The sequence below is a fragment of the Neolamprologus brichardi genome, chromosome 16 (assembly GCF_056152115.1).
Source record: "Neolamprologus brichardi isolate AB-2024 chromosome 16, ASM5615211v1, whole genome shotgun sequence".
Taxonomy (NCBI): domain Eukaryota; kingdom Metazoa; phylum Chordata; class Actinopteri; order Cichliformes; family Cichlidae; genus Neolamprologus; species Neolamprologus brichardi.
The window spans coordinates 9,831,921-9,854,021 of NC_142119.1; the positions used below are offsets into that span (position 1 = coordinate 9,831,921).

At 39.2% G+C, this 22,101-nt stretch overlaps 1 protein-coding gene and 1 pseudogene across 1 annotated transcript; one reads left to right on the forward strand and one right to left on the reverse strand.

The window, feature by feature from the left end:
- Nucleotides 1–1,084: 1,084 nt before the first annotated feature.
- LOC102788978 (MAGUK p55 subfamily member 4-like) lies at nt 1,085–21,074 on the reverse strand. The gene is made up of 21 exons (XM_006808148.3): nt 20,989–21,074; nt 19,506–19,563; nt 18,413–18,534; nt 18,247–18,324; nt 17,440–17,523; nt 17,160–17,291; nt 13,207–13,288; nt 12,882–12,967; nt 12,492–12,563; nt 12,042–12,238; nt 11,670–11,728; nt 11,309–11,326; nt 10,472–10,513; nt 10,344–10,364; nt 5,885–5,923; nt 5,424–5,591; nt 4,802–4,882; nt 3,250–3,343; nt 2,962–3,070; nt 2,701–2,835; nt 1,085–2,569 (listed from the first exon to the last, which is right to left on the reverse strand). The coding sequence occupies exons 2-21, from the start codon at nt 19,525–19,527 to the stop codon at nt 2,384–2,386; spliced, it is 1,827 nt and encodes a 608-aa protein (XP_006808211.2). The 5' UTR covers nt 19,528–19,563; nt 20,989–21,074; the 3' UTR covers nt 1,085–2,383.
- On the forward strand, nt 8,557–10,217 carry LOC148098144 (uncharacterized; annotated as a pseudogene).
- Nucleotides 21,075–22,101: the final 1,027 nt, after the last annotated feature.

Genomic DNA, 22,101 nt, shown 5'->3' on the forward strand with positions numbered 1-22,101 from the left:
TCACACAAAAGTACATGTCAAAAGTCACATAGAAATTTGCTTAGTGATAAATAAAAGAGCACATTTCATGAAGCTGATCTCACTATAAACAATTTTCCTTTGACAATGACAAGCAAGTGAACTGAGGGTAACAGTTAACTTATCCAAAGTAGAATGACTTCAGTCTTATTTACATTCAGGATGAGAAAATTTTGTGCTAACCAGTCTTTAACATTACAGTGGAACAGAAACACCCAGTTTCAAGGGGAAGTAAATTTGGATGTCATCAGCATAACAGTGAAAGGGGATGTTGTATTTCCTAAAAAGAAATCCCAAAGACAGCATGTATAAGGAGAACAGAGTTGGACCCAAAACAGACCCCTGAGGCACACCACAAAAATTGGGGCAAAGGAAGTGGAGTATTGTCCAATAGTAACAGAAAAGGACCTTTCTGATAGATAGATATTTAAACAATGATAAAACTGTGCCTTTAAGACTAACAATGAACAACCTGAGTTGTTCTGTTGTTTAAACATGGCAAATAATTAAGCTTCTCGAAAATAGTAAACACACTGGACAAAAAGATGTGTTATCCCCTTGTGCTGCAAATTTTCCAAAGTGGAAAAACCGGGACGTTATGCAAAACATCACAGGAGAAATGTAAGCTGTCAGTTTCAGTCATGTCCATCATACAGGTACAGTGAATACTTTATATTTTGCTTCTATGAAGGTCAGGTAATTAAACATCTTAACTGTCTGCAAAGATGTTTTAACACAATGGAACACAATGTGAAGATCAAAAGCAGTTCCCTGTTGATTTAATTTTAAGTTTTGGTAACTTTTAGGTGAAGGGATAGGACCAGTTTGATGTTAATGTAACACAGTGTGCAACTTACATGACAGTACAACAATTTTTTTTCACTATTATTATTATTTGTAACATTTTGGTTTTAATTACTTTATTGTATCATATACATGCAAATGCAATGCCATTAAAATACAATTGCTGTGATTAAACATTTGTACAGTGTTAATAAGACGTTCTACATTCATTGCAAAAGCAAATTATTTTCTTGACCAAAGAGCTACAAATAAAATCAGTCAATTTCTCAAGCGCTTGTTTTATATTTATTCAAGAAGGAAAAGGCTAATCACAAATGAAGGCCATTTTACTAACTGCATTTCACCTTTAAATCATCAGAATTTGATGAAAAGGATTCCTTGGCAAGTGTTACACATAAGAGTGTAATCGTTCTGCTATGATGTTTTTGTACCAGTCAGTGAAACATGACAGACTGCTGAATTAGTGGAGTTTGTGTGGATACTACTACCAGCACATACTGGGTACTGTGTAATATGAATGTATGTCACTTATCTTCACATGAATGTATCTTTGAGATATTCTCATTGTGTATTCCTTTTGTTGTCTTAGATATTGTTCTTTATTTCTTATTATTGAGCTGAAGAAGTGGCAATTTTGTCTTTTTGACATTCTCAGGGCAGGCAGGCAGCGTGGACACCTAAGTTTGTGAATGCGATAACTTGAGAACAAGGCGACGTAGGATTTTGAAATTGATACCATAGTTGTGTCTACCAAGAGGCTGAGCGGTAGCACTGGTGGTCACCATTATTTTTACAAAAAGCCAACAAGATACTGAATTTGCCTACAGGATAGCAAGAATATGTAACTACTGCGGAATTAATGTTCAGATATCATTTAACTGCTGTAGCTGCTCCTGCTGGTAACACTTTAAACTTTTAACTGACTTGTTTGATATGTAAAATCTGAATATTATATTAACACAAATACCAAAGACTTTAAGTGAATGTTGTGGTGTATATCTTTGAAATGTTGTGAAGCAAAAGCACAAAGGTGACCAATTTGGAAATGCTCAAGTAAAGTGCAAGTACCTTTATATGACAGTAACTGTACTTAATTACATTCCATATGACATACATTTCAAATTAAAAATGAAGCCTACTTAGCCTCTAAACCACAACATACCAATAACATACCAATAAGATTTCACTACAGCACAGAGAGGGAAAGACTGAAAGTAAATACATTGAACAGCTGTCACTGAAAAAAACAGCATCAAAAGTGGGAGTGATTATATGAAATATAATTAAAGTGTACTGAAACAACAAACTGTTGCTAGGGTTACCAACCACTGGATACAAATAAAGAGTTTTGTTCCCAAATTGCAAAGATATGACATCATGGATAGTGTCACATCATAATCATATGACTGATTATCTGTTCATCCCATATAAATGTATTATCCTTGTGTTCTGCTCTGAGGATTTCACCGTGTCTTTAAATATTTTTTTCTGCCTGTTTCTTCTTATTTCACTTTCACATTGTCATTTTGTATCTCTTTAAGTATTTTATTCTTCCCCTGTGCTAATCCTCTGCTCTTCCCCAGCTTACAGGTATCCACTGTGGTTCATCCTGTGCCTGCTGAATGATGGAACAGAGCTCTATGCAAGCGTCCTGTAGGTCATCGTTCACCAGGACGCTGTCAAAAAACTGCTTGTACTTTGCTTCAATCAGCTTTGATGTCTCTTCAAGCTCTGCAAAGTCTTCCTCCTAAAACGACATTAATACTGTCAGTTTTAAATAACATTCATTCTTTTGGTTTTCTATTTCATAAGCAGCTGTTCTCTCTCTCTCTCTCTCTCTCACACACACACACACACATAATTTTTTTATGCTCTTACTGAGAAAACTCTGTTGATGGCATAATTGGTGATGATTCGAGCATCTCTCCGAGTTTCCCTGAGTCTGTCCAGGCTGGGTGGTTTGATGAAAATTACATAGGGTTTAAATTTCTTTGTTCGCAACAGCTGGATGCTCTGGAAATAAAATACTATATTAACACCAAAGCTTTTTCAATCATATGCAAACAAAAAGCTTCACAGAAAACTTAGAGACTGTTCAGAATACATGAAATAAGTGAATCTGTGTTAAATGAAACTCACATGGGGCTCGGCGTCAATGATACACATCCGCCCTCGTTTTAGCACCTCATCAATGGCATCAGTGCTAATTCCAAACAGCTGACCTTTACTCTCCCCATATTCCAAAAATCTGAACACATGTACACACACACATTCATACATCCACACGTGCAAAAACAGCATACAATTATAGTTAAATAAATGATAAACTTATATAATTCCCTAAAATTTGAACAAAAAGCCCCCAAAATCATGACAATCAACACCAAGAACAATAGCAAAATTTATAGTAAAGGAAAAAAATCTTGCCTGTGGTTGCAGACCATGTACTCAAACAGTTCTTTGGTAACAAAGTGGTACTCTCTACCGTTCTGCTCCCCTGCTCTGATTGAGCGAGTGGTGTCTAGAAGAACAGACCAATTAGAATGTTTATATTAATAATTAGTCACAGTGAAAACAGCAGTATAATTATTAGGGGTGCAACGATACTCGTATCGACATTGAACCATTCGATACAGTGCTTTCGGTTCGGTATGCATATGTATCGAACAATACAAAATTTTAAAATTTATTTTATCAACGTTTCTTCTGATGATGCTGTCTGTGTTGAGAGCTCAGTGGATCTGTGTTCAACTACTCCGCCTAGACTGCACTGTCGAGCGCAGATCCACTGAGCGCAGCGCAAGCTAGCAAGACAGAAGCTAAGCTCGTTGCAACATGGCAAATTTAACCTCCCCCACCCTCATTCAGATCTGGCCTTTGGAACTATTTTTGTCTTCATGTGAAGTATGACCCTGAAGGTAAGCGGGTCATGGACAAAAGTAAAACAGTATGTCGGATGTGCCACGCTATGCTCAATTACATGGGTGGGAACTACTGCGTTAACGCAGTTTGCTTGTTAACGTGTTGGCGCCATCCAGCCCCACGTACGGGGCGATCCGCGGTAGCTCGTTAACGGAGATTTGCCGTGTTGTGGCGTTAACGTAATTTCAGATTAACGCTGACAGCACTAGTGGGAACAAAATGAATATGACTGCACATTTACGCCGACATCATCCTAGTGCAAAGACAAGTGGAAGCAGACAAAAACAACAAGCACGCATGCTACAAACTTTACCCGAGTCATTTAGACAGCCGTTAGCACATGATTCTCCTTATGGGGACCTGATATGTTTAATATGCTGCTGAGAGTATACCCCAGAAGAAGCATATAGTATAGCTTTTATTTTGGAAAGAGCCATTTTTCTGTAATAAACTCTCTTTTCCAAAGATGAGTGATTTCTCGATCAGATAGATTTAGTTTTTTATTACTTTGTTGTTTCAGCAACATTACATTTAAAAACTGTATGTTTGAGTTAAAATATATATTTATAATTTTAATAAATGACAAATTAAAAAAGCATGAACATTTTTTTGTATCGAAAAAATATCGAACCGTGACACCAAAGTATCGAACCGAACCGTGAATTTTGTGTATCGTTGCACCCCTAATAATTATGTAAAGCAGGTAAAATCACTTGACTTTACTACCTCCTCCGCTATTGAGCTAAATAGTTTTTTTTCAACAGTGTAAAAGCCAGTAAGTCATGCTTCTTATCTGGAAGTCACAGGACAGTTCTCATAAGTAATTATACTAAACTGGGCTCAACTGCAAACCAACAGGTGACTTCAAATCTCACAACCATCTTCACACACAGTCCATGATAATATTCCAGATGTTTAAAAACAAACAAAACAAAAACATATATTTCTTTTTTTTAAAAATGTAGAGCCCTCTTTTTATTGTCATTTAAAATGAGAAGAACAGGTTCATTTTATTTCTGTAGGAAAACCTCACACGTGTTAAGTAAAAGGCACATACGAGGCACTGGTCCCTGGAACGTCGAAGGATTCAGTTTGATGAGTCTCTTCCTAACTTCATTTACTCCAACTCCTGAAGCACCTGTGCAGAAGAACAAATAATCGACTGGTAGGAATCTCCTTCAGACTTCCAAAGATATACATACAGAGACGGACAAGAATGCTGGAAAATAAACCTTTTCAAACAAGGAGAAAACAGCAGGTGCTGTTAACAGTAGAAGTGAAATGATTTCAAACATTCTCCTGATACAAGAATGAGACCAGTGTGTTGAACAGTACATAAAGAAAAGCATTATTTATTGTATGTATTATAATTAGATAAGTACTTAATTCAAAGGACTACTGTACTTCTGCCAGCAATTCAGTGTTCAAAAAACCAGTGAAAAATCTAAGCATACAGAGAGGCTTCTATTACAGAGGGTCTCAAGATGAATTGATAATCTCAGATTTTGTTAATTTTTATTCTGTTCACCAATTTTGTGCTGCAGTTGTCTTTTGACATGAGGTGGAAGGTCTATTTGAAACACTTTACCGACATTCCATAATTTCAGGGTCAGCTGGGAGGCAGTGATTGATTTCTCATGGAAGCATTCATGTGTTATTAATGCAGCTATTCATCTCACCAACGAGGATGATGAGGCGGTGGTTCTCCTGAGGAGGGCGCTGGTACAAAACCACTTCCTCATAGGGGGTGGACAAAGCATTGGTGTTGGGAGAGCAGGTGGTGCACGACTGTCGTCGCTTCCTGTAGGAAGTCCTCTTCCAGACACGGAAACTTCGACGGAAACCAGCTGGTGAGGTTAAAGAGCACTTTTAGTTTCGCTTAATAAACTTGACACACTTCTCACACACACTTCTCCTTATAAGGTGAAAGTTACCAAAGTTTAGAGACAGCAGTAAAATGATTTATTATTGATAATATATATTTTCTATAGATATGATTTCATTAGATTGTAGGAATGTATTATTAAATAATAACTTGTCTTATTAAATCCATCCTTTAGTATAGATTTTATTATCAGTGCTACCCACAAAATGACTACTTAAATACTACCTAATTATCTGAATAACATGTATGTCTTACCCAGGTAGATTCCATCAGTAACATCAGATTCAGCTTCATCTGAAGGAAAGAAACATTCAAACTCCTAAATTTATCACCAGGCAGTACATTTCTTCTTTTTATTAAGTACAGAAATAAGTAAGCATTTCTTTTTATATGTATTTACTACATTTTATTTTTTGTTTGTAAGCCTGACCTTAATTTTCATGGTCATATTAAAAATGCACCTAAATTACTGCCATTTAAAATTTTCATTAAAATAATTTCATTGAATTATGACTCGGAATAAACAAGTACATATACAAAAAGAGTCTACGCTGCGGGACTGTTTTGATCACGTGGACTGGGAAATATTTCACGTGGCTGCTAATGACATTGATGAGTACACAGACTCAGTCATTCATCAGGAAATGCGTGGGAGATGTCGTCCCATCCAGAACAGTTAAATCCTTCCCAAATCAAAAACCCTGGATTAACAGAGATGTTCGCACGGCACTGGCGGCACGGAGCACCGCTTTTGCCTCCGCGAACACATCGGACTACAAACATGCACATTACCAACTCCGGAAAACGATCAAAGCAGCCAAACATGAGTACAGGGACAGGGTGGAGCAACAGTTTGACAACCCTCGGAGTATGTGGCAGGGACTAAACACAATCACAGACTTTAGAGGGAAAACCAGTACACCGCAGACCACGGCCTCTCTGTGTGAGGATCTAAACGTATTCTACGCTAGATTCGACACAGCGAACACCATGAGACCGGACAGTGTGCGCACCGCGGATGACGTCAGCGCGCACACTGTGTCTGAGGAGGATGTGCGGAAGTGCTTCAGGAAGGTGAACGCACGCAAAGCTACTGTTCCGGACGGGATTCCCGACCGCGTCCTCAACAAGTTCCAGTAGTACAAGTTCAACAAGGTCCGCGTCAGGTGTTGAGGAACCAGGGCACCCTGACGAGAAGTGGGCTACTGGAACAAGAAGGCATCGGTGGGCAAGAGACGAAAACAAGGCATTGTTGGAATGCTACTACGCAAGTAACCCTGGCGGAAGGGGTTAGATGAATAGGATGAGGGACCTATGGATTCTTCGATACCCAACATCCACAATGACGGTGAAACAACTAGTAACTCAGTGTTCCAACATTCGAAAGAAGGGACTGCTCTCACAGCTAGAGATGGATGAGGTACAACATAAATGCTACATCAAGGGGGAGCCAGGATGGAAGGTCAGGGGGGAGATATTATCACCCCCACCCGAGATTGGGTACCAAGCCCCAAGTGCGATAGGAGAAGGATCGTTGAGTGCGAGAGGAACTGACCTGAAAGATAGGCTCATGGCCAAGCTTGAAACCTGGACCCCCCATAGCCGGTTACCAAGATTACGTGAAGTACCCTCAGAAGGTCTGCTAGATGATGTTAATGCAGCACTATGGACGATACCTACAGCCACGATTACCGACACTAACAAGCTGATCTACAATACGGCAGCAGTGATCAGTGAGATGCTTGGCTACAAGTTGAACAGCCACAAGGGGCAGTACCCTCCATGGAGAAGGAGGCTAGAGGCTAAGATCAAATTAGCATGGAGGGAGGTTAGCCAACTATCGGAGATGCAGAAAGGCGCGATGAGGAAGGTGCCTAAGAAGTACAGGAAATTGTCCATACCTGAGGCCATGAAAACTGCCAAGCAAAGACTCACAGCCTTGGCCAGCCGCTTGAGGAGGTACACCAGAGAGATAGAAGGCAGGAGAATAAACCAGCTGTTCTCCACAGAACCAGCCAAGGTGTTCTCTCAGTGGCAAGGGAGCAATAAGAGAACAGCTCCACCAAGGCTTGAGACAGAGCAATACTGGAAGAGCATATGGGAGAAGGACGCAACCCATAACGGCAATGCTCAGTGGCTAGTGGATCTGAAGGCAGACCACAGTGACCTCCCTGAACAGGGTCCAGTAACTATCACAGTGGCAGATATCCAAGAAAGGGTCTCCAGTATGAAGAGTTGGACAGCACCAGGCCCTGACATGGTTCACGCCTACTGGCTGAAGAAGCTGACTGCACTCCACGAGTGCCTGGCAGCACAAATGAACCAGCTGCTAGTTGACGAGAGACACCCGGAATGGCTAACCGAAGGCCGGACAGTCCTGATCCTCAAGGACCCCCAGAAGGGACCGGTCCCCTCCAACTACCGACCAATAGCCTGCCTCAGCACCACGTGGAAGCTCCTGTCAGGCATCATAGTGGCTAAGATGAACAGGCACATGGGTCAACACATGAGCGGGGCATAGAAAGGGATGGACAAGAATACCAGAGGCGCAAAACACCAGCTACTGGCAGACCAAGCAGTCAGCCGAGACTGCAGGACCAGACTGACCAACCTGTCCTGCCTGGATTGATTAGAAGAAGGCCTATGACTCAATTTCCCACACCTGGATCCTGGAATGCCTAGAACTATATAAGATCAACAGGACCCTGAGAGCCTTCATCAGGAACTCAATGGGGATGTGGCGGACAACACTGGAGGCCAACCTCATGCCCATAGCACAAGTCACCATCAAGTGCGGGATCTACCAAGGAGATGCTCTGTCCCCACTGCTGTTCTGCATAGGCCTTAACCCCCTCAGTGAGATAATTGACAAGACTGGCTACGGATACCGACTACGGAATGGAGCAGTTGTCAGCCACCTCCTGTACATGGATACAATCAAGCTGTATGCCAAGAGTGAACGAGACATTGATTCACTGATCCACACCACCAGGATATACAGCAATGACATCGGAATGTCGTTCGGGCTGGAGAAGTGTAGTCGGATGGTAACAAAGAGAGGGAGGGTAGTCAGAACGGAGGGGATCAAACTACCAGAAGGCAACATTGCAGACATAGAGGACAGTTACAAGTACCTGGGGATCCTGCAGGCGAATGGGAACCATGAAGAGGCCGTTAGGAAAGCTGCAACCACCAAGTACCTGCAGAGGGTCAGGCAAGTCCTGAGGAGTCAGCTGAACAGTAAGAACAAGATCCGGGCTATCAACACCTACGCCCTGCCCATGATCAGGTACCCTGCTGGGGTAATAGGCTGGCAAAAGGAGTAGATAGAAGCCACTGACATCAAGACAAGAAAGCTCCTTACCATGCATGGAGGGTTTCACCCCAAGTCCATCACCCTGAAATTGTACGCTAAGTGGAAGGAAGGGGGCCAGGGACTGGTGAGTGTCAGCACCACAGTCCAGGATGAGACAACGAACATCCACGAATACATCACGAAGATGGCCCCAACTGACAGCGTGCTCAGTGAATACCTCAGGCAGCAGAAACCCAAGAAAGTGGAGGAAGGCGAGGAACCATCATGGAAGGACAGGCCCCTGCACGGTATGTACCACCGGCAGATAGAGAAGGTGGCTGATATCCAGAAATCCTACCAGTGGCTGGACAAAGCTGGACTGAAAGACAGCATGGAAGCACTAATCATGTCAGCATAGGAACAAGCACTTAGCACAAGATCCATTGAGGCTGGGGTCTATCACACCAAGCAAGACCCCAGGTGCAGGCTGTGTAAAGATGCTCCAGAGACAATCCAGCACATAACAGCAGGGTGTAAGATGCTGGCAGGCAAGGCATACATGGAACGCCATAACCCAGTGGCCGGCATAGTGTACAGGAACATCTGTGCCGAGTATAACCTGGAAGTCCCGGGGTCAAAATGGGAGATTCCCCCAAGGGTGATGGAGAATGACCGAGCTAAGATCCTGTGGGACTTCCAGATACAGACGGACAAAATGGTTGTGGCTAACCAACCGGACATAGTGGTGGTAGACAAACATGAGAAGACGGCCGTAGTGATCGATGTAGCGGTTCCGAATGACAGCAACATCAGGAAGAAGGAACACGATAAGCTCGAGAAATACCAAGGGCTCAGAGAAGAGCTCGAGAAGATGTGGAGGGTGAAGGTGACGGTGGTCCCAGTGGTAATTGGAGCACTAGGTGCAGTGACTCCCAAGCTAGGCGAGTGGCTCCAGCAGATCCCGGGAACAACAGCGGAGATCTCTGTCCAGAAGAGCGCAGTCCTAGGAACAGCTAAGATACTGCGCAAGACCCTCAAGCTCCCAGGTCTCTGGTAGAGGACCCGAGCTTGAAGGATAGACTGCCCACAGGGGCGAGTGGGGAATTTTTTTTTTATATAATACATATATTTTTTTGTTTGTTTGTTTTAAATAATTTATCTTTTAAACTAGCACTGTTCACATGAGGCACAACAGTTTTCTGCATCATTGTTTTTATGATAATTTGCGATTAGTTTTTTTTATTCATGTGTAAAGAATTTGTTGTTTGGTTCTCTGTCACTCTAAAGTATTGATGAGAAACTTAATAGACAAAAATATGAGAAAACCCCCCACTAAGAAATAGAAAGGAACAGCAATGAGTGTCATGCAATCAAAAGGTTGCACTTTTTACACATTCATCACTGGACAGACTTACCTACCAAAATTTATTTCCTCCAGATCTGAAAAAAAAATAGTGACATTCAATGGGTAGTTGAATAATGCATAGCTTTCGTATATAAAAACTAAATATTTAAAATATATATGAATATGTATTTATTATGTTCACCTGTTATTGCATGTTTCTCATCAGAATTTGCAGGATTTTCCTCTGGAACAAAATAACAGAAAAGTTAGTTAAAGCTTATTTTCACATACATGTAGCTGGGTTTAAATACACCAACAAAGACAACATACTGTACGGTTGAAAGGCACAAAAAACTATGTTTGGTTGAAAGTGTTAATGTGACAGACTGTAACACAACATAACACACTTCAGTTACTGTGAAAGGAGCAGCCTGGCACGATCTTAGCTCTTGTTTCTCCCTTTGAGATCTCTGAGAAGATGAAATAAGCACCTGCAGAAGCAGCTTAATTAACACTGTAGTTCAATTGGTGATTCATGTGTGCGAATGGTTGTTTTTCTCTCTTTGGTAGATTGGTGACCTGTGGATAGATTTCTCATAGAATTCTCATCCTATGAAAGCTGTGATTGACTCTGGATAAGTATGCGTGCATGGATAGCTGGTTTTGACTACAAGATATTCCCTAACATGATGAGCAAGTGATGTTTGGGAGATATTGTATACTAGTAGTATAGATTATTGTTTCTGTTAATAGTCTCAGAGACCTCAATTATTATAGTTTTATTCAATGATTAAAAAAAAAAAGTCTTCTGTGGTTTCTTGTTTTTGTTATTGGTGGTTTATTATTAGCCTAAGCGACACCTCTCTGTGTTAGGAATGAACTGACAGGTTAGTGCAGATAACAGTAATTAGTGCTGAATAATAATTAAAAAAGGTGTCATCAAAACAAGCTAACAAACAAGCACACTCAGAAAAATAAAATGAACTAAACTATGACATTAAATTACTATTATGGATGATGTTTTACATGTCACACCCACCGTTAGCAGTCAGGGTCACTGAGGGCAGCAGGGTTAACAGAAAAAATAAGCAGCCGTTAAAAGCATTGCTCATTTTATGTCACAGCAGGTAGAGATTTACACACAGGTGAGAAAAAAAAAAACGTTTATGCACACACCGACATAAAATAACATATTATTTTTGTAGTGACTGACTTATCTTTCAAATATTTTAAAGACTAAAAAATACATTAAAAGTGCTTCATGTAATCACACTGGTTTGTAAAACTTTAGGCATTACTGAGAAATATCCAAGTTACAAACAACTCTGCAATAAATGTACATATAATATATAAACCATTAAATAAGCACACGTTTAATAATAACAACCATGATTCCTCACGTGGTCTGATGCAGGTATGAACCTGTAAAGGCTGACACCACCATTGTTCCCTCTGTTTACTGTAGAAAGAGAAATACATTGTTAAATGCAACCAATGTATTAGAGTCTTAAGCTAAAATCATGGAGCCAAACTGCAAAAATATATTCTTTCTGACATTATTATAAGCTAACTTTACCTAACAGTGTTACGGCTTTGCCATCAGTTAAATGTGCAGAATAAAAGTGTACTAAAAAGTTATGTAATAAAAGTTACTTAGAATTATGTTATAAATGTTTTCTTACTCTCATAATGTCAGATCTGTAAACTAACCGCTTCCTCTGGCTGCGGCCTGTAGGTTCGTCACATCTTCACAGTATGTGAGTGCGTCTCACCTCTTCAGCATGCTGGCAGAGGGAATCAGACCAGCGCAGGATGTAGCACAGGGCAGTTTCCTGGCTTGCCACCACTGTCCATCTGACTGGTCAACCACCTGAAGAAGGTCTCCTCTGCTGAATGCCATTCCTGCATCTGGACATGGGATGGAAAAATCCTGCAGAGGGCAGTAGTCTACCATTGCCCTCATACATACCTGGAAGACAGACAGATAAACTTTGTTTTTTTGCAGATTAAAAAATAAATTAATCAAAAAGTGAAACATTCACAGATGTACTGAGGGAAATCATGTTTTTAAACCTGGAACACCAGCCTGGAAAATAACAATCAGTGAATCATGTCAGTAATTGTACAGGGATTTTCCTGCTTATAAGTAAGTTTAATGTCAACAAAATGTGCTTTTACTAAAGTGATACTGGAGGTAAAGTGATAAAGTGTGTGTTTCTTACTGGTGTCTGGCTGAGGATGGCCTGAGATGGATTTGGAATGACTTTAAACAGGATAGTGCCTTGGGAATCGGCCTGACAGGGAAAGTCATACACAAGAAGTAAACATGGTGATAATTATTTTTAATAATCAAATGTACACACTTTCAGCAAGCATGTTGTCATACTATCATTTATACATATTATTAATACTATAAAGCTATAAAGCTTGTGTTTAACATTTTCGTTTTCTTTTTTTTCTTTTCTTTTCTTTTTTTTTTTTACTTTGAATGGCTTTTGAATTGAGGTGGTAAAAACTGCCTATAATATTTCTAAAATTTATACAATAGCATTGATAATAGTATTTTCTTTTTAAAATGTTTTTCTTATTTTTAGCAGATGCTGATAACATACCAGTATATGGATGACCTGTTCTGGTTCCAGGCCCACCACTGGGTTTCCATTTACCTCCACTAATAGGTCTCCAGGATGTAGAAGTCCTGATACAGGCAAAAACCCATATTTATTAAGACATATTATTGCTAGGCGTGATGTTTTCATCTCTCACACACAGACATAAGCAAAAATTTTGTTATAAGCGACTGTATAAGTATAGTGGCATGCCGATTTTCTGTCCTCACAAAGCTGTCTAAACATGTAACACACACACACACACACACACACACACACACACACACACACACACACACACACACACACACTTAAAATACTTGTATACCACTGCGGTCAGCCAATCCTCCATGAATCACCCGGGCAATATAGATATCCCCCGTCGCCTCATCCTTTCTTATAGTTGCACCCTAACAGATAGAGAGTTGTTCAAAATTTAACAACAAAGTAAAAAGCAAGCAAAAATAGTGACAAGAGATCTTAAGGCAAAGGCAAAATGTCTTCTAAGATTAGCAAATGGAAAATTTTGACTAAATTAATTTTTAAAAGTACACAATTTTAAAAGTAAATAATAAATACTAAACACATTTTCTCTTCATGAGATCCTCATTAAAAAATCAGCAAATTAAGTAAAAGCTCTTCTTGTACGGCAGTTATTATTATTATTTTTTTTATAAGGCCATTTTTGTGCCATTTTTTGAGGAATATTAATATACACACTAACATAATACACCCAGCAGCTGAACATACATTCAACTCAAAACCACACAGTTTAGTGCTGGTGGTAGATCAAACTTAAATAGATAACTAAAGGGTTTTTTTCTTTATATTTTAATGCTTGGGCATTTGATATTAACTCATTACATTTTGCATTACATCAAAATATCATGGGGACTCTAAAGGTAAACACTATCAACACAATACCATGTCCACTACAGGCCATTGCTAGAAGCAAACTGGTAGCAGGGGCTCATGAAAATTAAGGATAACTTTAGTAGTTCTGCAAATTTGCTACCATAGTTTTGGGAAATGAAAATGCTAAATTATTTAAAAAATGCAAATTGCATAAGCTCCAACAAGGCGCTAAAACATGAAAATTAATTTTGATGTTTCTATACGTGGAATAATGTAAAACTTCTTAGGTGTTTCCACAGGGTTTTATTGCTGTATTTGATGTGCAATAGATACCACATAAATGTACAAACAATAAGTCAAGATGAATGCAGTTCAACATGTACAAAATAGTCCATAGCAAATATTATTAAAAATAAATTTAACCCTAAACACTTTCCTCCTTTTTTGCTCAATGTATATTCAGACCATCATAGTCAAGAACCCAAAATAATAAATCAGAGCTGATGAAAAAAATGAAAGCTGTCATACTTTCTAAGAATAGTTGGACTAGATGAAGAAAACAAGACAGAAAGAAATTGCTTTGTACCTTTATATTGTTTGCTTTTGTTCTTTTGAGTGATCGTTTGAAAAATCGAAAAAGTCTTCAAATTAAAAAAAAAAGTCCATATGTTGTTGTAGCTGATATTTCTTTTTAGACTAAAATATTAGGTATTTTTTGTCACTGTCACAGTTTTTCCAGTACAAATGCAGGAAAGAGATGAAAAGGTTTGTTTTTAGTCTAGTTACTCTTTCTTTTTCTTCTTCTTTGTTTTTAAGCAGCCTGTACTCTTACAGTCTTGTTGGTCCTCCAGAGGAGCTCTTGAAACGGTTCCAGTGTTGAACCTCACTTGTCCATTATTACCACCCCTACCTGCCCTCTGAGGAGCTGCCACCATCCCTTTGGATCCACCATTAATTTGTGTTGGACTCCTAGATGTTGTAAAGTCATCTGCACAAGAACTTGTGGATGAAGAAGAGGAGAAAGTAGTGGAAGAGGATGGTGAGAGTGGGCCTGGGTATGGTATTGGAGATTTGCGGACAAGTTTTGGCGATAATGAGGAGACCCTTGGAGGAGGTGAGGGTGGATATTTTTGTGTCTTTCTCTGTAGAGGAGATGACTCGAGGTGTTTTTTGGTTACGATTAGCCCCTGAAGCTTGTCCACCACCTCGGCAAGCAGGTTAAGTGCCTGGGCGTTCTCTTCCACGCTGTCTGTGATCATCTCTGATGCTGCCACCATCCTCTCACCAAGTTGGCGTACATCCTGACTATTGTGTTCAATACTGCTGGCCACCATCTGAACAGTGGACCTAAGCTCTTCCACACTGCACTGTTTCTTGAGTTCAGTAGGCTGATTATGGTGTCTTGATTGTTGCTGCTGCGCATTTTGTTTACGTTTTGATATGTTCTGGCATTCATTGTGACGAGGAGCTGTAGCGTAGTGGAACATTAATGGATGATGTAAAGACTCTTCCTGATGTGTGTTATGAGGTCTAGTTTGAGTGGTTTGACAACCATCTCTTCTGGAGATAGTGCTGACCCCTTGTTCCTGAGTACTCCTTCTAGCTGCAGGACTAGAAGGAGCAGTGCGAGATCTAAGAGGGTTCATGCCACGACAAGAGAAGGTCCTTCCAGGTGTGGGGATATTTTTTGACTGTCCTCCTGTAGAATTTTTTTTGTACAACACAGGAGAGTTGGGAAGGCTAAAACTGTAAGCTGGGACTGGAGGAGGTGGGTATGAGTAGTCATCACTACTCTCTCTGGTTGAAGCACCATCTTTCCCATTGGGTTTGAGTTCCTCTGAAAATGAACCACCAAATAAATTTGCAGTTCAAGAGAACAGAAAGACATTAGCAAACTATGTCTGAAAAGAAATGTAATGGGAGGAAAGCCCAAAAGACTTATAGACTGCCAGATGATGGCAGGTTCATGAAGAAATGAACACTTGGTTGCACCGAGGAATGACACCAAGATAGATGAAGTGGTTGCTGCCTTTCATTGCCATTGCTAGACATATGAAAATATTTGCCCAGAAAGTAGCAAATACTAGAATGATTAGATACAAGAAGGAATGAATCCTCGATTATGATTAGTGAAGGTACTGATGGATGGCCTGCGTTTCTATGATATGTTGCCATTGTTTTTTATATTCGATGGCTTAAATACAGACAAAGAATGATCAAATGAAAATGGTCAGATGATTGGTGACTGTATGGACTGTCATCATCTGTTCTTCCTCCTCTTACCAGTGCAGGTAGCAGGGTTCAAAACAGAGGGAGCTGACTGATTGAGTCCTTTGTTCCCAAGTTTTACAGTTGGCGAACACAAATAGCAACTTCCTGTGGATTCATAGCGAGGGAGAAAGGGATGGGACCTGCCGTCTTTATGAACAAGGGGAAGCTTTGCTTCACTTTTGGGCACGCTGAGCTCCTCCCCTGACTGAGCTCTTCTTGCAGGGATGAGGCGTTCCAATGTAAAGCGGTGCAGGCTGCTCCAGCGGCTGTGAATTTCTCCTACACTCCTTCTACACTCTTCTCCACTCTTAATGAATGAAAGATGAGAAACTTTGAGTTTTTAGGGTTTAATAGAACATTTTAAAGTTAACATAATGTAATTTATAGTTAAGCAATTTAAGTCTTAACTACTTTATGACTAATCTGAGGGCACCCTGCAAGGCTACCTTCAGATTTGTCTTCGAATCTATGAAGTCAACAAGCCATCTTGTTGACTTCATAGATTCTGTTTAACAAAAGTGATCATTTCTGCATCCCTATCTTCCAGGAATATATTACTAATTTGTTTGGTTTGTTTGAAAATGTAATCACTCTCTGGATTGTGCTTATAAGCAATGTTTTTTGTCATTTTTCTTTCAGAGAGTTTTGGACGACATAGATATTGAGACTAATAACGCCATGTAAATAGAAAGCTAAGCTACCTTAACTTATGTAAAACAAAAAACAAGGACAAAAAATGACAAAAACACATTTATGTATATTTATAGGTTTCTATAGCTGACAGTTAAAAAAAATACTAGTAATAAGTCATCAAAAAATTATTGTTGGATGAAACACTGGTCTTGAATGATTCATTCATCAACTCATTCACATACTCTCAAAGGACCTTTTGGTCAAATTATTCTGAGTAGTTATAATTGAAAAGAGAAAAGACAAATGTACACCTCTGCCTGCTACGGATTCCTGACATGGGTGACTGATTGCACTAAAGCTACCAGGATTTTTAACTCCTTTTACTCCTTTTACAATTTAAAAAGGAATATATACTCATAGGAAATATATACATAAGGCCCTTTGTGTAAACTCAAGAACTGCAAACGAAACTGTATTTCTGAGCAAAAGTTTACATTTATGAGAAAAATGCTTATGTCTTACCAGAGGCTGGTTGTTCTTTACAAGACACACAATCCTCATTGCCTCCTCATCTTCTGGTATTTCATCAGGCAGAGGGGGTAAGACAGGCTCATAGTCTGACTGTGCAACACTGTCATGAGATGACAAGAGAGCCTGATATACAGAGAGATAGATAATCAGTAATGGGTAACCAGAAACTTCAAATATAAGTTAGAAGTTAAGAAAGGCATGGATTCTAAAATGAATATATATAACGAATATATATATATATATATATATATATATATATATATATATGTACCTGGATATGAGGTGAACTCAGGAGGCTGCACAACTCTCTAGCTGGAGCTGAAGGCTTTTGAGCTGTCAGTATTGCATTTATGACCTAATGGAAAATTAAGAAGATTCCTGAATTAGATGTTAAATTATATTATACTGGCAAGACAGACCTAAAAACACTTATTTCTATGGAAATATTACCACAAGATCCAGACATAATTTTAATGACTTTAAACACCTACGACCCGAACTCTTCCAGAGCATGCATTTTAACCCTCATTTTAACCCATCTTAATTTTACCCTATTTTTGTTTCTAAGAAAAATGAGAGCCACATATGAGGATATTCATTTAAAATTTCGATAGAACAGTAACAGCATAATGTCCTCGTAAGTGGATATCAGGCCCTTGTAGAGCAAAATTGAGTATTTTGGTCTAAATAACTCAAAGTGTGATGTCCTAATATGTGGACGCCAGGTCCTAGGAGGTTAAAATGACTTATCACAGTCATCTGGTCACTTGATCCACATCCTCTATAAACTTTTTCAAAAAGGAAAGGTTTAAATCTAAATGTAAACGTAGAGAGGGTGTCTCCTGTTGTGCTTTGTATTATTTACAGAAAGCAGACATGTTCTCGTTGGTTTCTGTATTGATTACACTATCAGGCTTACTTAGTTTTAATTTTGTTACCTTTTGCAAGATGCAGGATTAAAATTCCAATTGAATCAGCTGTGATAAAGTGATATTTTACAGAACACTAATGACTGATATTTAGGGATCTAAACATTTCGTCTATGGCTGCTTGTTTGTTGTGTTGTATATATACACACCTCATGTGAGAGTCCTGCAGCATAAGGCAAAACGGGGCTTGGTGTCAGTCTCTGGAACTTTAACAGGCACTCATAAATCTGGAGACAAAGCACCAAATGATCACTTTTAGTTTGCAGACAGATGGTAGGTGTGTGTCTTTTACTCCAGGACCTTTGAATCATGTACCTTCAGCAGGGCACAAAGCCACGGTGCACTCAGTAGTTCATGCAGAAGCTGAGCACCATTAATGTTCCTGCTAACAGCTTGGTCAACATCCTTCACCACACTGGACAGTACCACACTGACACCTGAACACATGTGCATAATTTAAAAAAGAGAAAAACAAATGATGACATAGGGAATTAGGGAAGACACAGGGAATTCTTGGTAAATGGACTGGTAGTTATGCACCACCTTTCTACACAGCTGAGCGCTCAAAGCACTTGCAACTAATTCATCAAATTACACACACAATCATATGGCACTTATGCCTATGCAGCAGTTCAGGAAGTGCAAACTGGACTCCAACCAGCTGCTGACCTTCTACCACTCGTTCATTGAGAGCCTGCAGACATATATCACAGTATGGTACGGCAGCTGCACTAAGGCAGATAGAGTGAGGCTTTAGAGTGTAGTCAAGGTAGCACAGAAGATAAATAATTGTACAAATCAAATATTTGCTTTAACAAACTGGAGACACTGCTATCCAGTACAGATGCTGAAGTGATCCATACGTAGCTAATTCAAGTTGGTTAGCTTGGGGAACAAATTTGCATTGTCTGAAATGTTGACATTAAAATGTGGTTCAAGTGCTTAGAGTAAAACCACATTTCCATATTACTTTATTTCACATTGGTACAATAATATCAGTGGAGAAAGTTTTTTAGTAATTGAAAAATAAAAGTGCTCTCATATTGTCCAAATTTGGTTTGATTACTGCATTGTTCCAGTGTTTGCTTAACTGTCTCTTTATCTTTCACTTGGTATTGTCAGAAATAATTAGAATTGGGGCATTAAAACTGGGGTACTGCATGATTAATTACACTGTGACTGACAGATTCCAATGAATGTTGCCTTTAATATCACAGCAGATGTTTGAGGTTTCACATTTCTCCTGAGCAGAAGGTGAAAAGCCAACAGAACCAGACAGGATTAACATTATAGAGAAGCCCTGACCCTTCTTTTATAATAAGTATTTTCAAGTAAGCACCTACTCATGACTGAGACAGGTGAATTCAAGTCTACTGAATTTGTCTGTATACGTGTATGTGCTTCTCACCATCCTCCATAGCTTGTTTCATGGTAATTGTTCAGAAGAGAATGAAAGGGTTATTCCACTGAAAAGATATGGAGAAAGAAATAAAAAACAGATTTATGTAACAACCTCATGTTTTACATATTAAAAATAAAACAAATCTAGATAATTTAACAATCTTTAGTTAGTACCCATGTCATTATTAAACATTCATGTTGTGTGTGACTATCATCTTGTTTTATTACAACAGACAAAGAAAGATGACACATTTACGTTTTCATTCCAAAAGCATTTCACCTTAGGCAGAATATCAGGTTGATGTTCGTGTTTTCAAGGCATGAAAATACTCAAAATTTTTACTTGGTATGGATATAATCTTCAGAGTTTGGAAGTTATGGCTGATAACCATGATTTTAATTCAACAAACAGATTTTGATGCCCTGAACAATTTGACTGCAGCTGGATAAAATGAGTCGTTTTTAAGTTAATTGTACTTCAAAGTTAAGAGTCTGTAACTTTTGAGAGATCATAGCAAAGTCTTACTATTATGATTAAATGTTATGGCTGTAGAAAATAGGTGTATCTTTATACCATGTTATAATACACATTCTACCTCAAATGGTGTCCAAATAATAAACTTAAATCATGCTGTGATTATTTTTATTTATTTTTATTGTGTAGTTTTGGTCGTTATTAGGGGTTACTTTGAATAAATACAGAGATTACAAATAAAATGTTAATGTTAAAATTTATTTTTAAAAAAAGAACAACAAATGATCAAAATTGCAGAGCAATGTTTAAAAATTATGTTCCTTTGAACAGCAGAGAGGGAAACAATGAATGAAGTGAATGTTTTAAATGCAGCTTATACTACTTTAGAACTTCCTGTTACAGCGTCAGGTTACTAAATGTGGACTAATTTCAGGTTACGGCTATTCTTCAGCTGCTTACCTCGGCTCAACTTCCGTTTCCACTTACACTGTCCGGGAAGAGCTTCCATTAGTCATGAAACCTTGGGTTCTGTGAAACTCGTTACACAGTTTCACGGAACTTCTTTTGGACTATTTCTGTTGGTGTCGCTTATCAATCATGTAAGATACATATTATCATTTAAAAAATAAATTGAATCCAGACCTATATACACCAGGGAGAACTTTGTTGCTATGCGATTGTATATAAAATATGCAATATTTTATTGTGTCTACATTATCGCCAGGAGGGTCCGATAGTGGATGGCAGCATTTATTAGTATTTCTTTGTGATTATTCTGTATGTACGTAAATCCTTCATCCCTCATCCATTCAAGTTCTTGGTATTTCAAATGCTGTGCTACTAAGCAAACACAAAAAGGCATATAAAAAGTACAGTGAGCAAATAAGCACTCAGCTAAAAGGACAACTGTAAGTAAAGCCCCATAGAGCAAGCAGGAAGGCTGTATATGCTTAGTCTGATTTTTTTTAATCAATTGCACTACAAGAGTCAGAAATGTCAAAAAAGGTAAACTCACATTCCCTTCCTGTGGTCCAATTGTTCAGTGTGGGATTTCTCAGTTGAAAGGAACCAGTAGGGCGAGTGTGTCAGAAGCAGTCAACGCCAACAACATGAATGTGAGTTTACTACCAAACCTGAACTGACACTAATCCTCTCTGACCCGACTTAATCCACCAACCACCAATCTCCCTCTCTCACTCCCTTGCGCTGTCTCCTGCTCCCCCTTCTCTCTTCCCTGTTTGCTGATTTTTGTAATATTTTAAAAAACATTTCGTTATCAGCTTGAAGTTTTTATCGCTAACCCTGTCAGTGTTCCCATGTCCATTTTTATTCTAGTTCCCGCTTTCTCGTTGTATTCTTAAGCCATCCTCATCAACTCACTCTGTCATTCACTTTAAGTAAGTCATCAAATCACAAAGCTTCTTAACTCTTCACTGCTTTTAGCCCCCCCCCCCCCCCCCCCCCCCCCCCCACACACACACACACACACAGTATAATCACACATGTTTGTATAGCTGTCTTTGTGAGAACCCTTTGTGGCATAATGCATTACCCTGCCCTTTATCTTAATCTTCCCTTAATTCCAAATCAAAGCCTAAGACAGAGCCCAAAGCCTCAAATAGCCGTGACAAGCGGCAGGTTTGTCACGATGTGAAGCTCAACAAAATGATCCTTTATCTTTAATGTCCTCGTAAGCGGAACATTGGTCTTGATTCTCACAATAACTGTTGGCACATACAAACAGCAGGTCAGCAAACCAACCAGAATCAGAGTGGCAGCAAAGAATAACAGTACTTTTGGTGCATTAAATCCCACTGCAACATCTGGGTGAGGCCAGCCTGTATCTGCTTTGTGTATGTGTGTGTTGGGGGTTATTGCAGGGTAATGGTCACTGGGTCACCTCCTCCAGGATTATTCTGCTTTCTGAAGGATCAGTGGTAGACTAAAACACAAAGAAAGACAGAGAGGACATATAACAAAAACAGATGCAAGAAAACATGGAAAAGTAGTAGCATGTTTTTCCAGCAACTCTTTCTCAATATCTGACCAGCTACAGTTCTTTGCAAAATTCACATAACAATACCCACATTAAGTGATCAAGTGATAAATTAAGTGATAAATTAGGAAT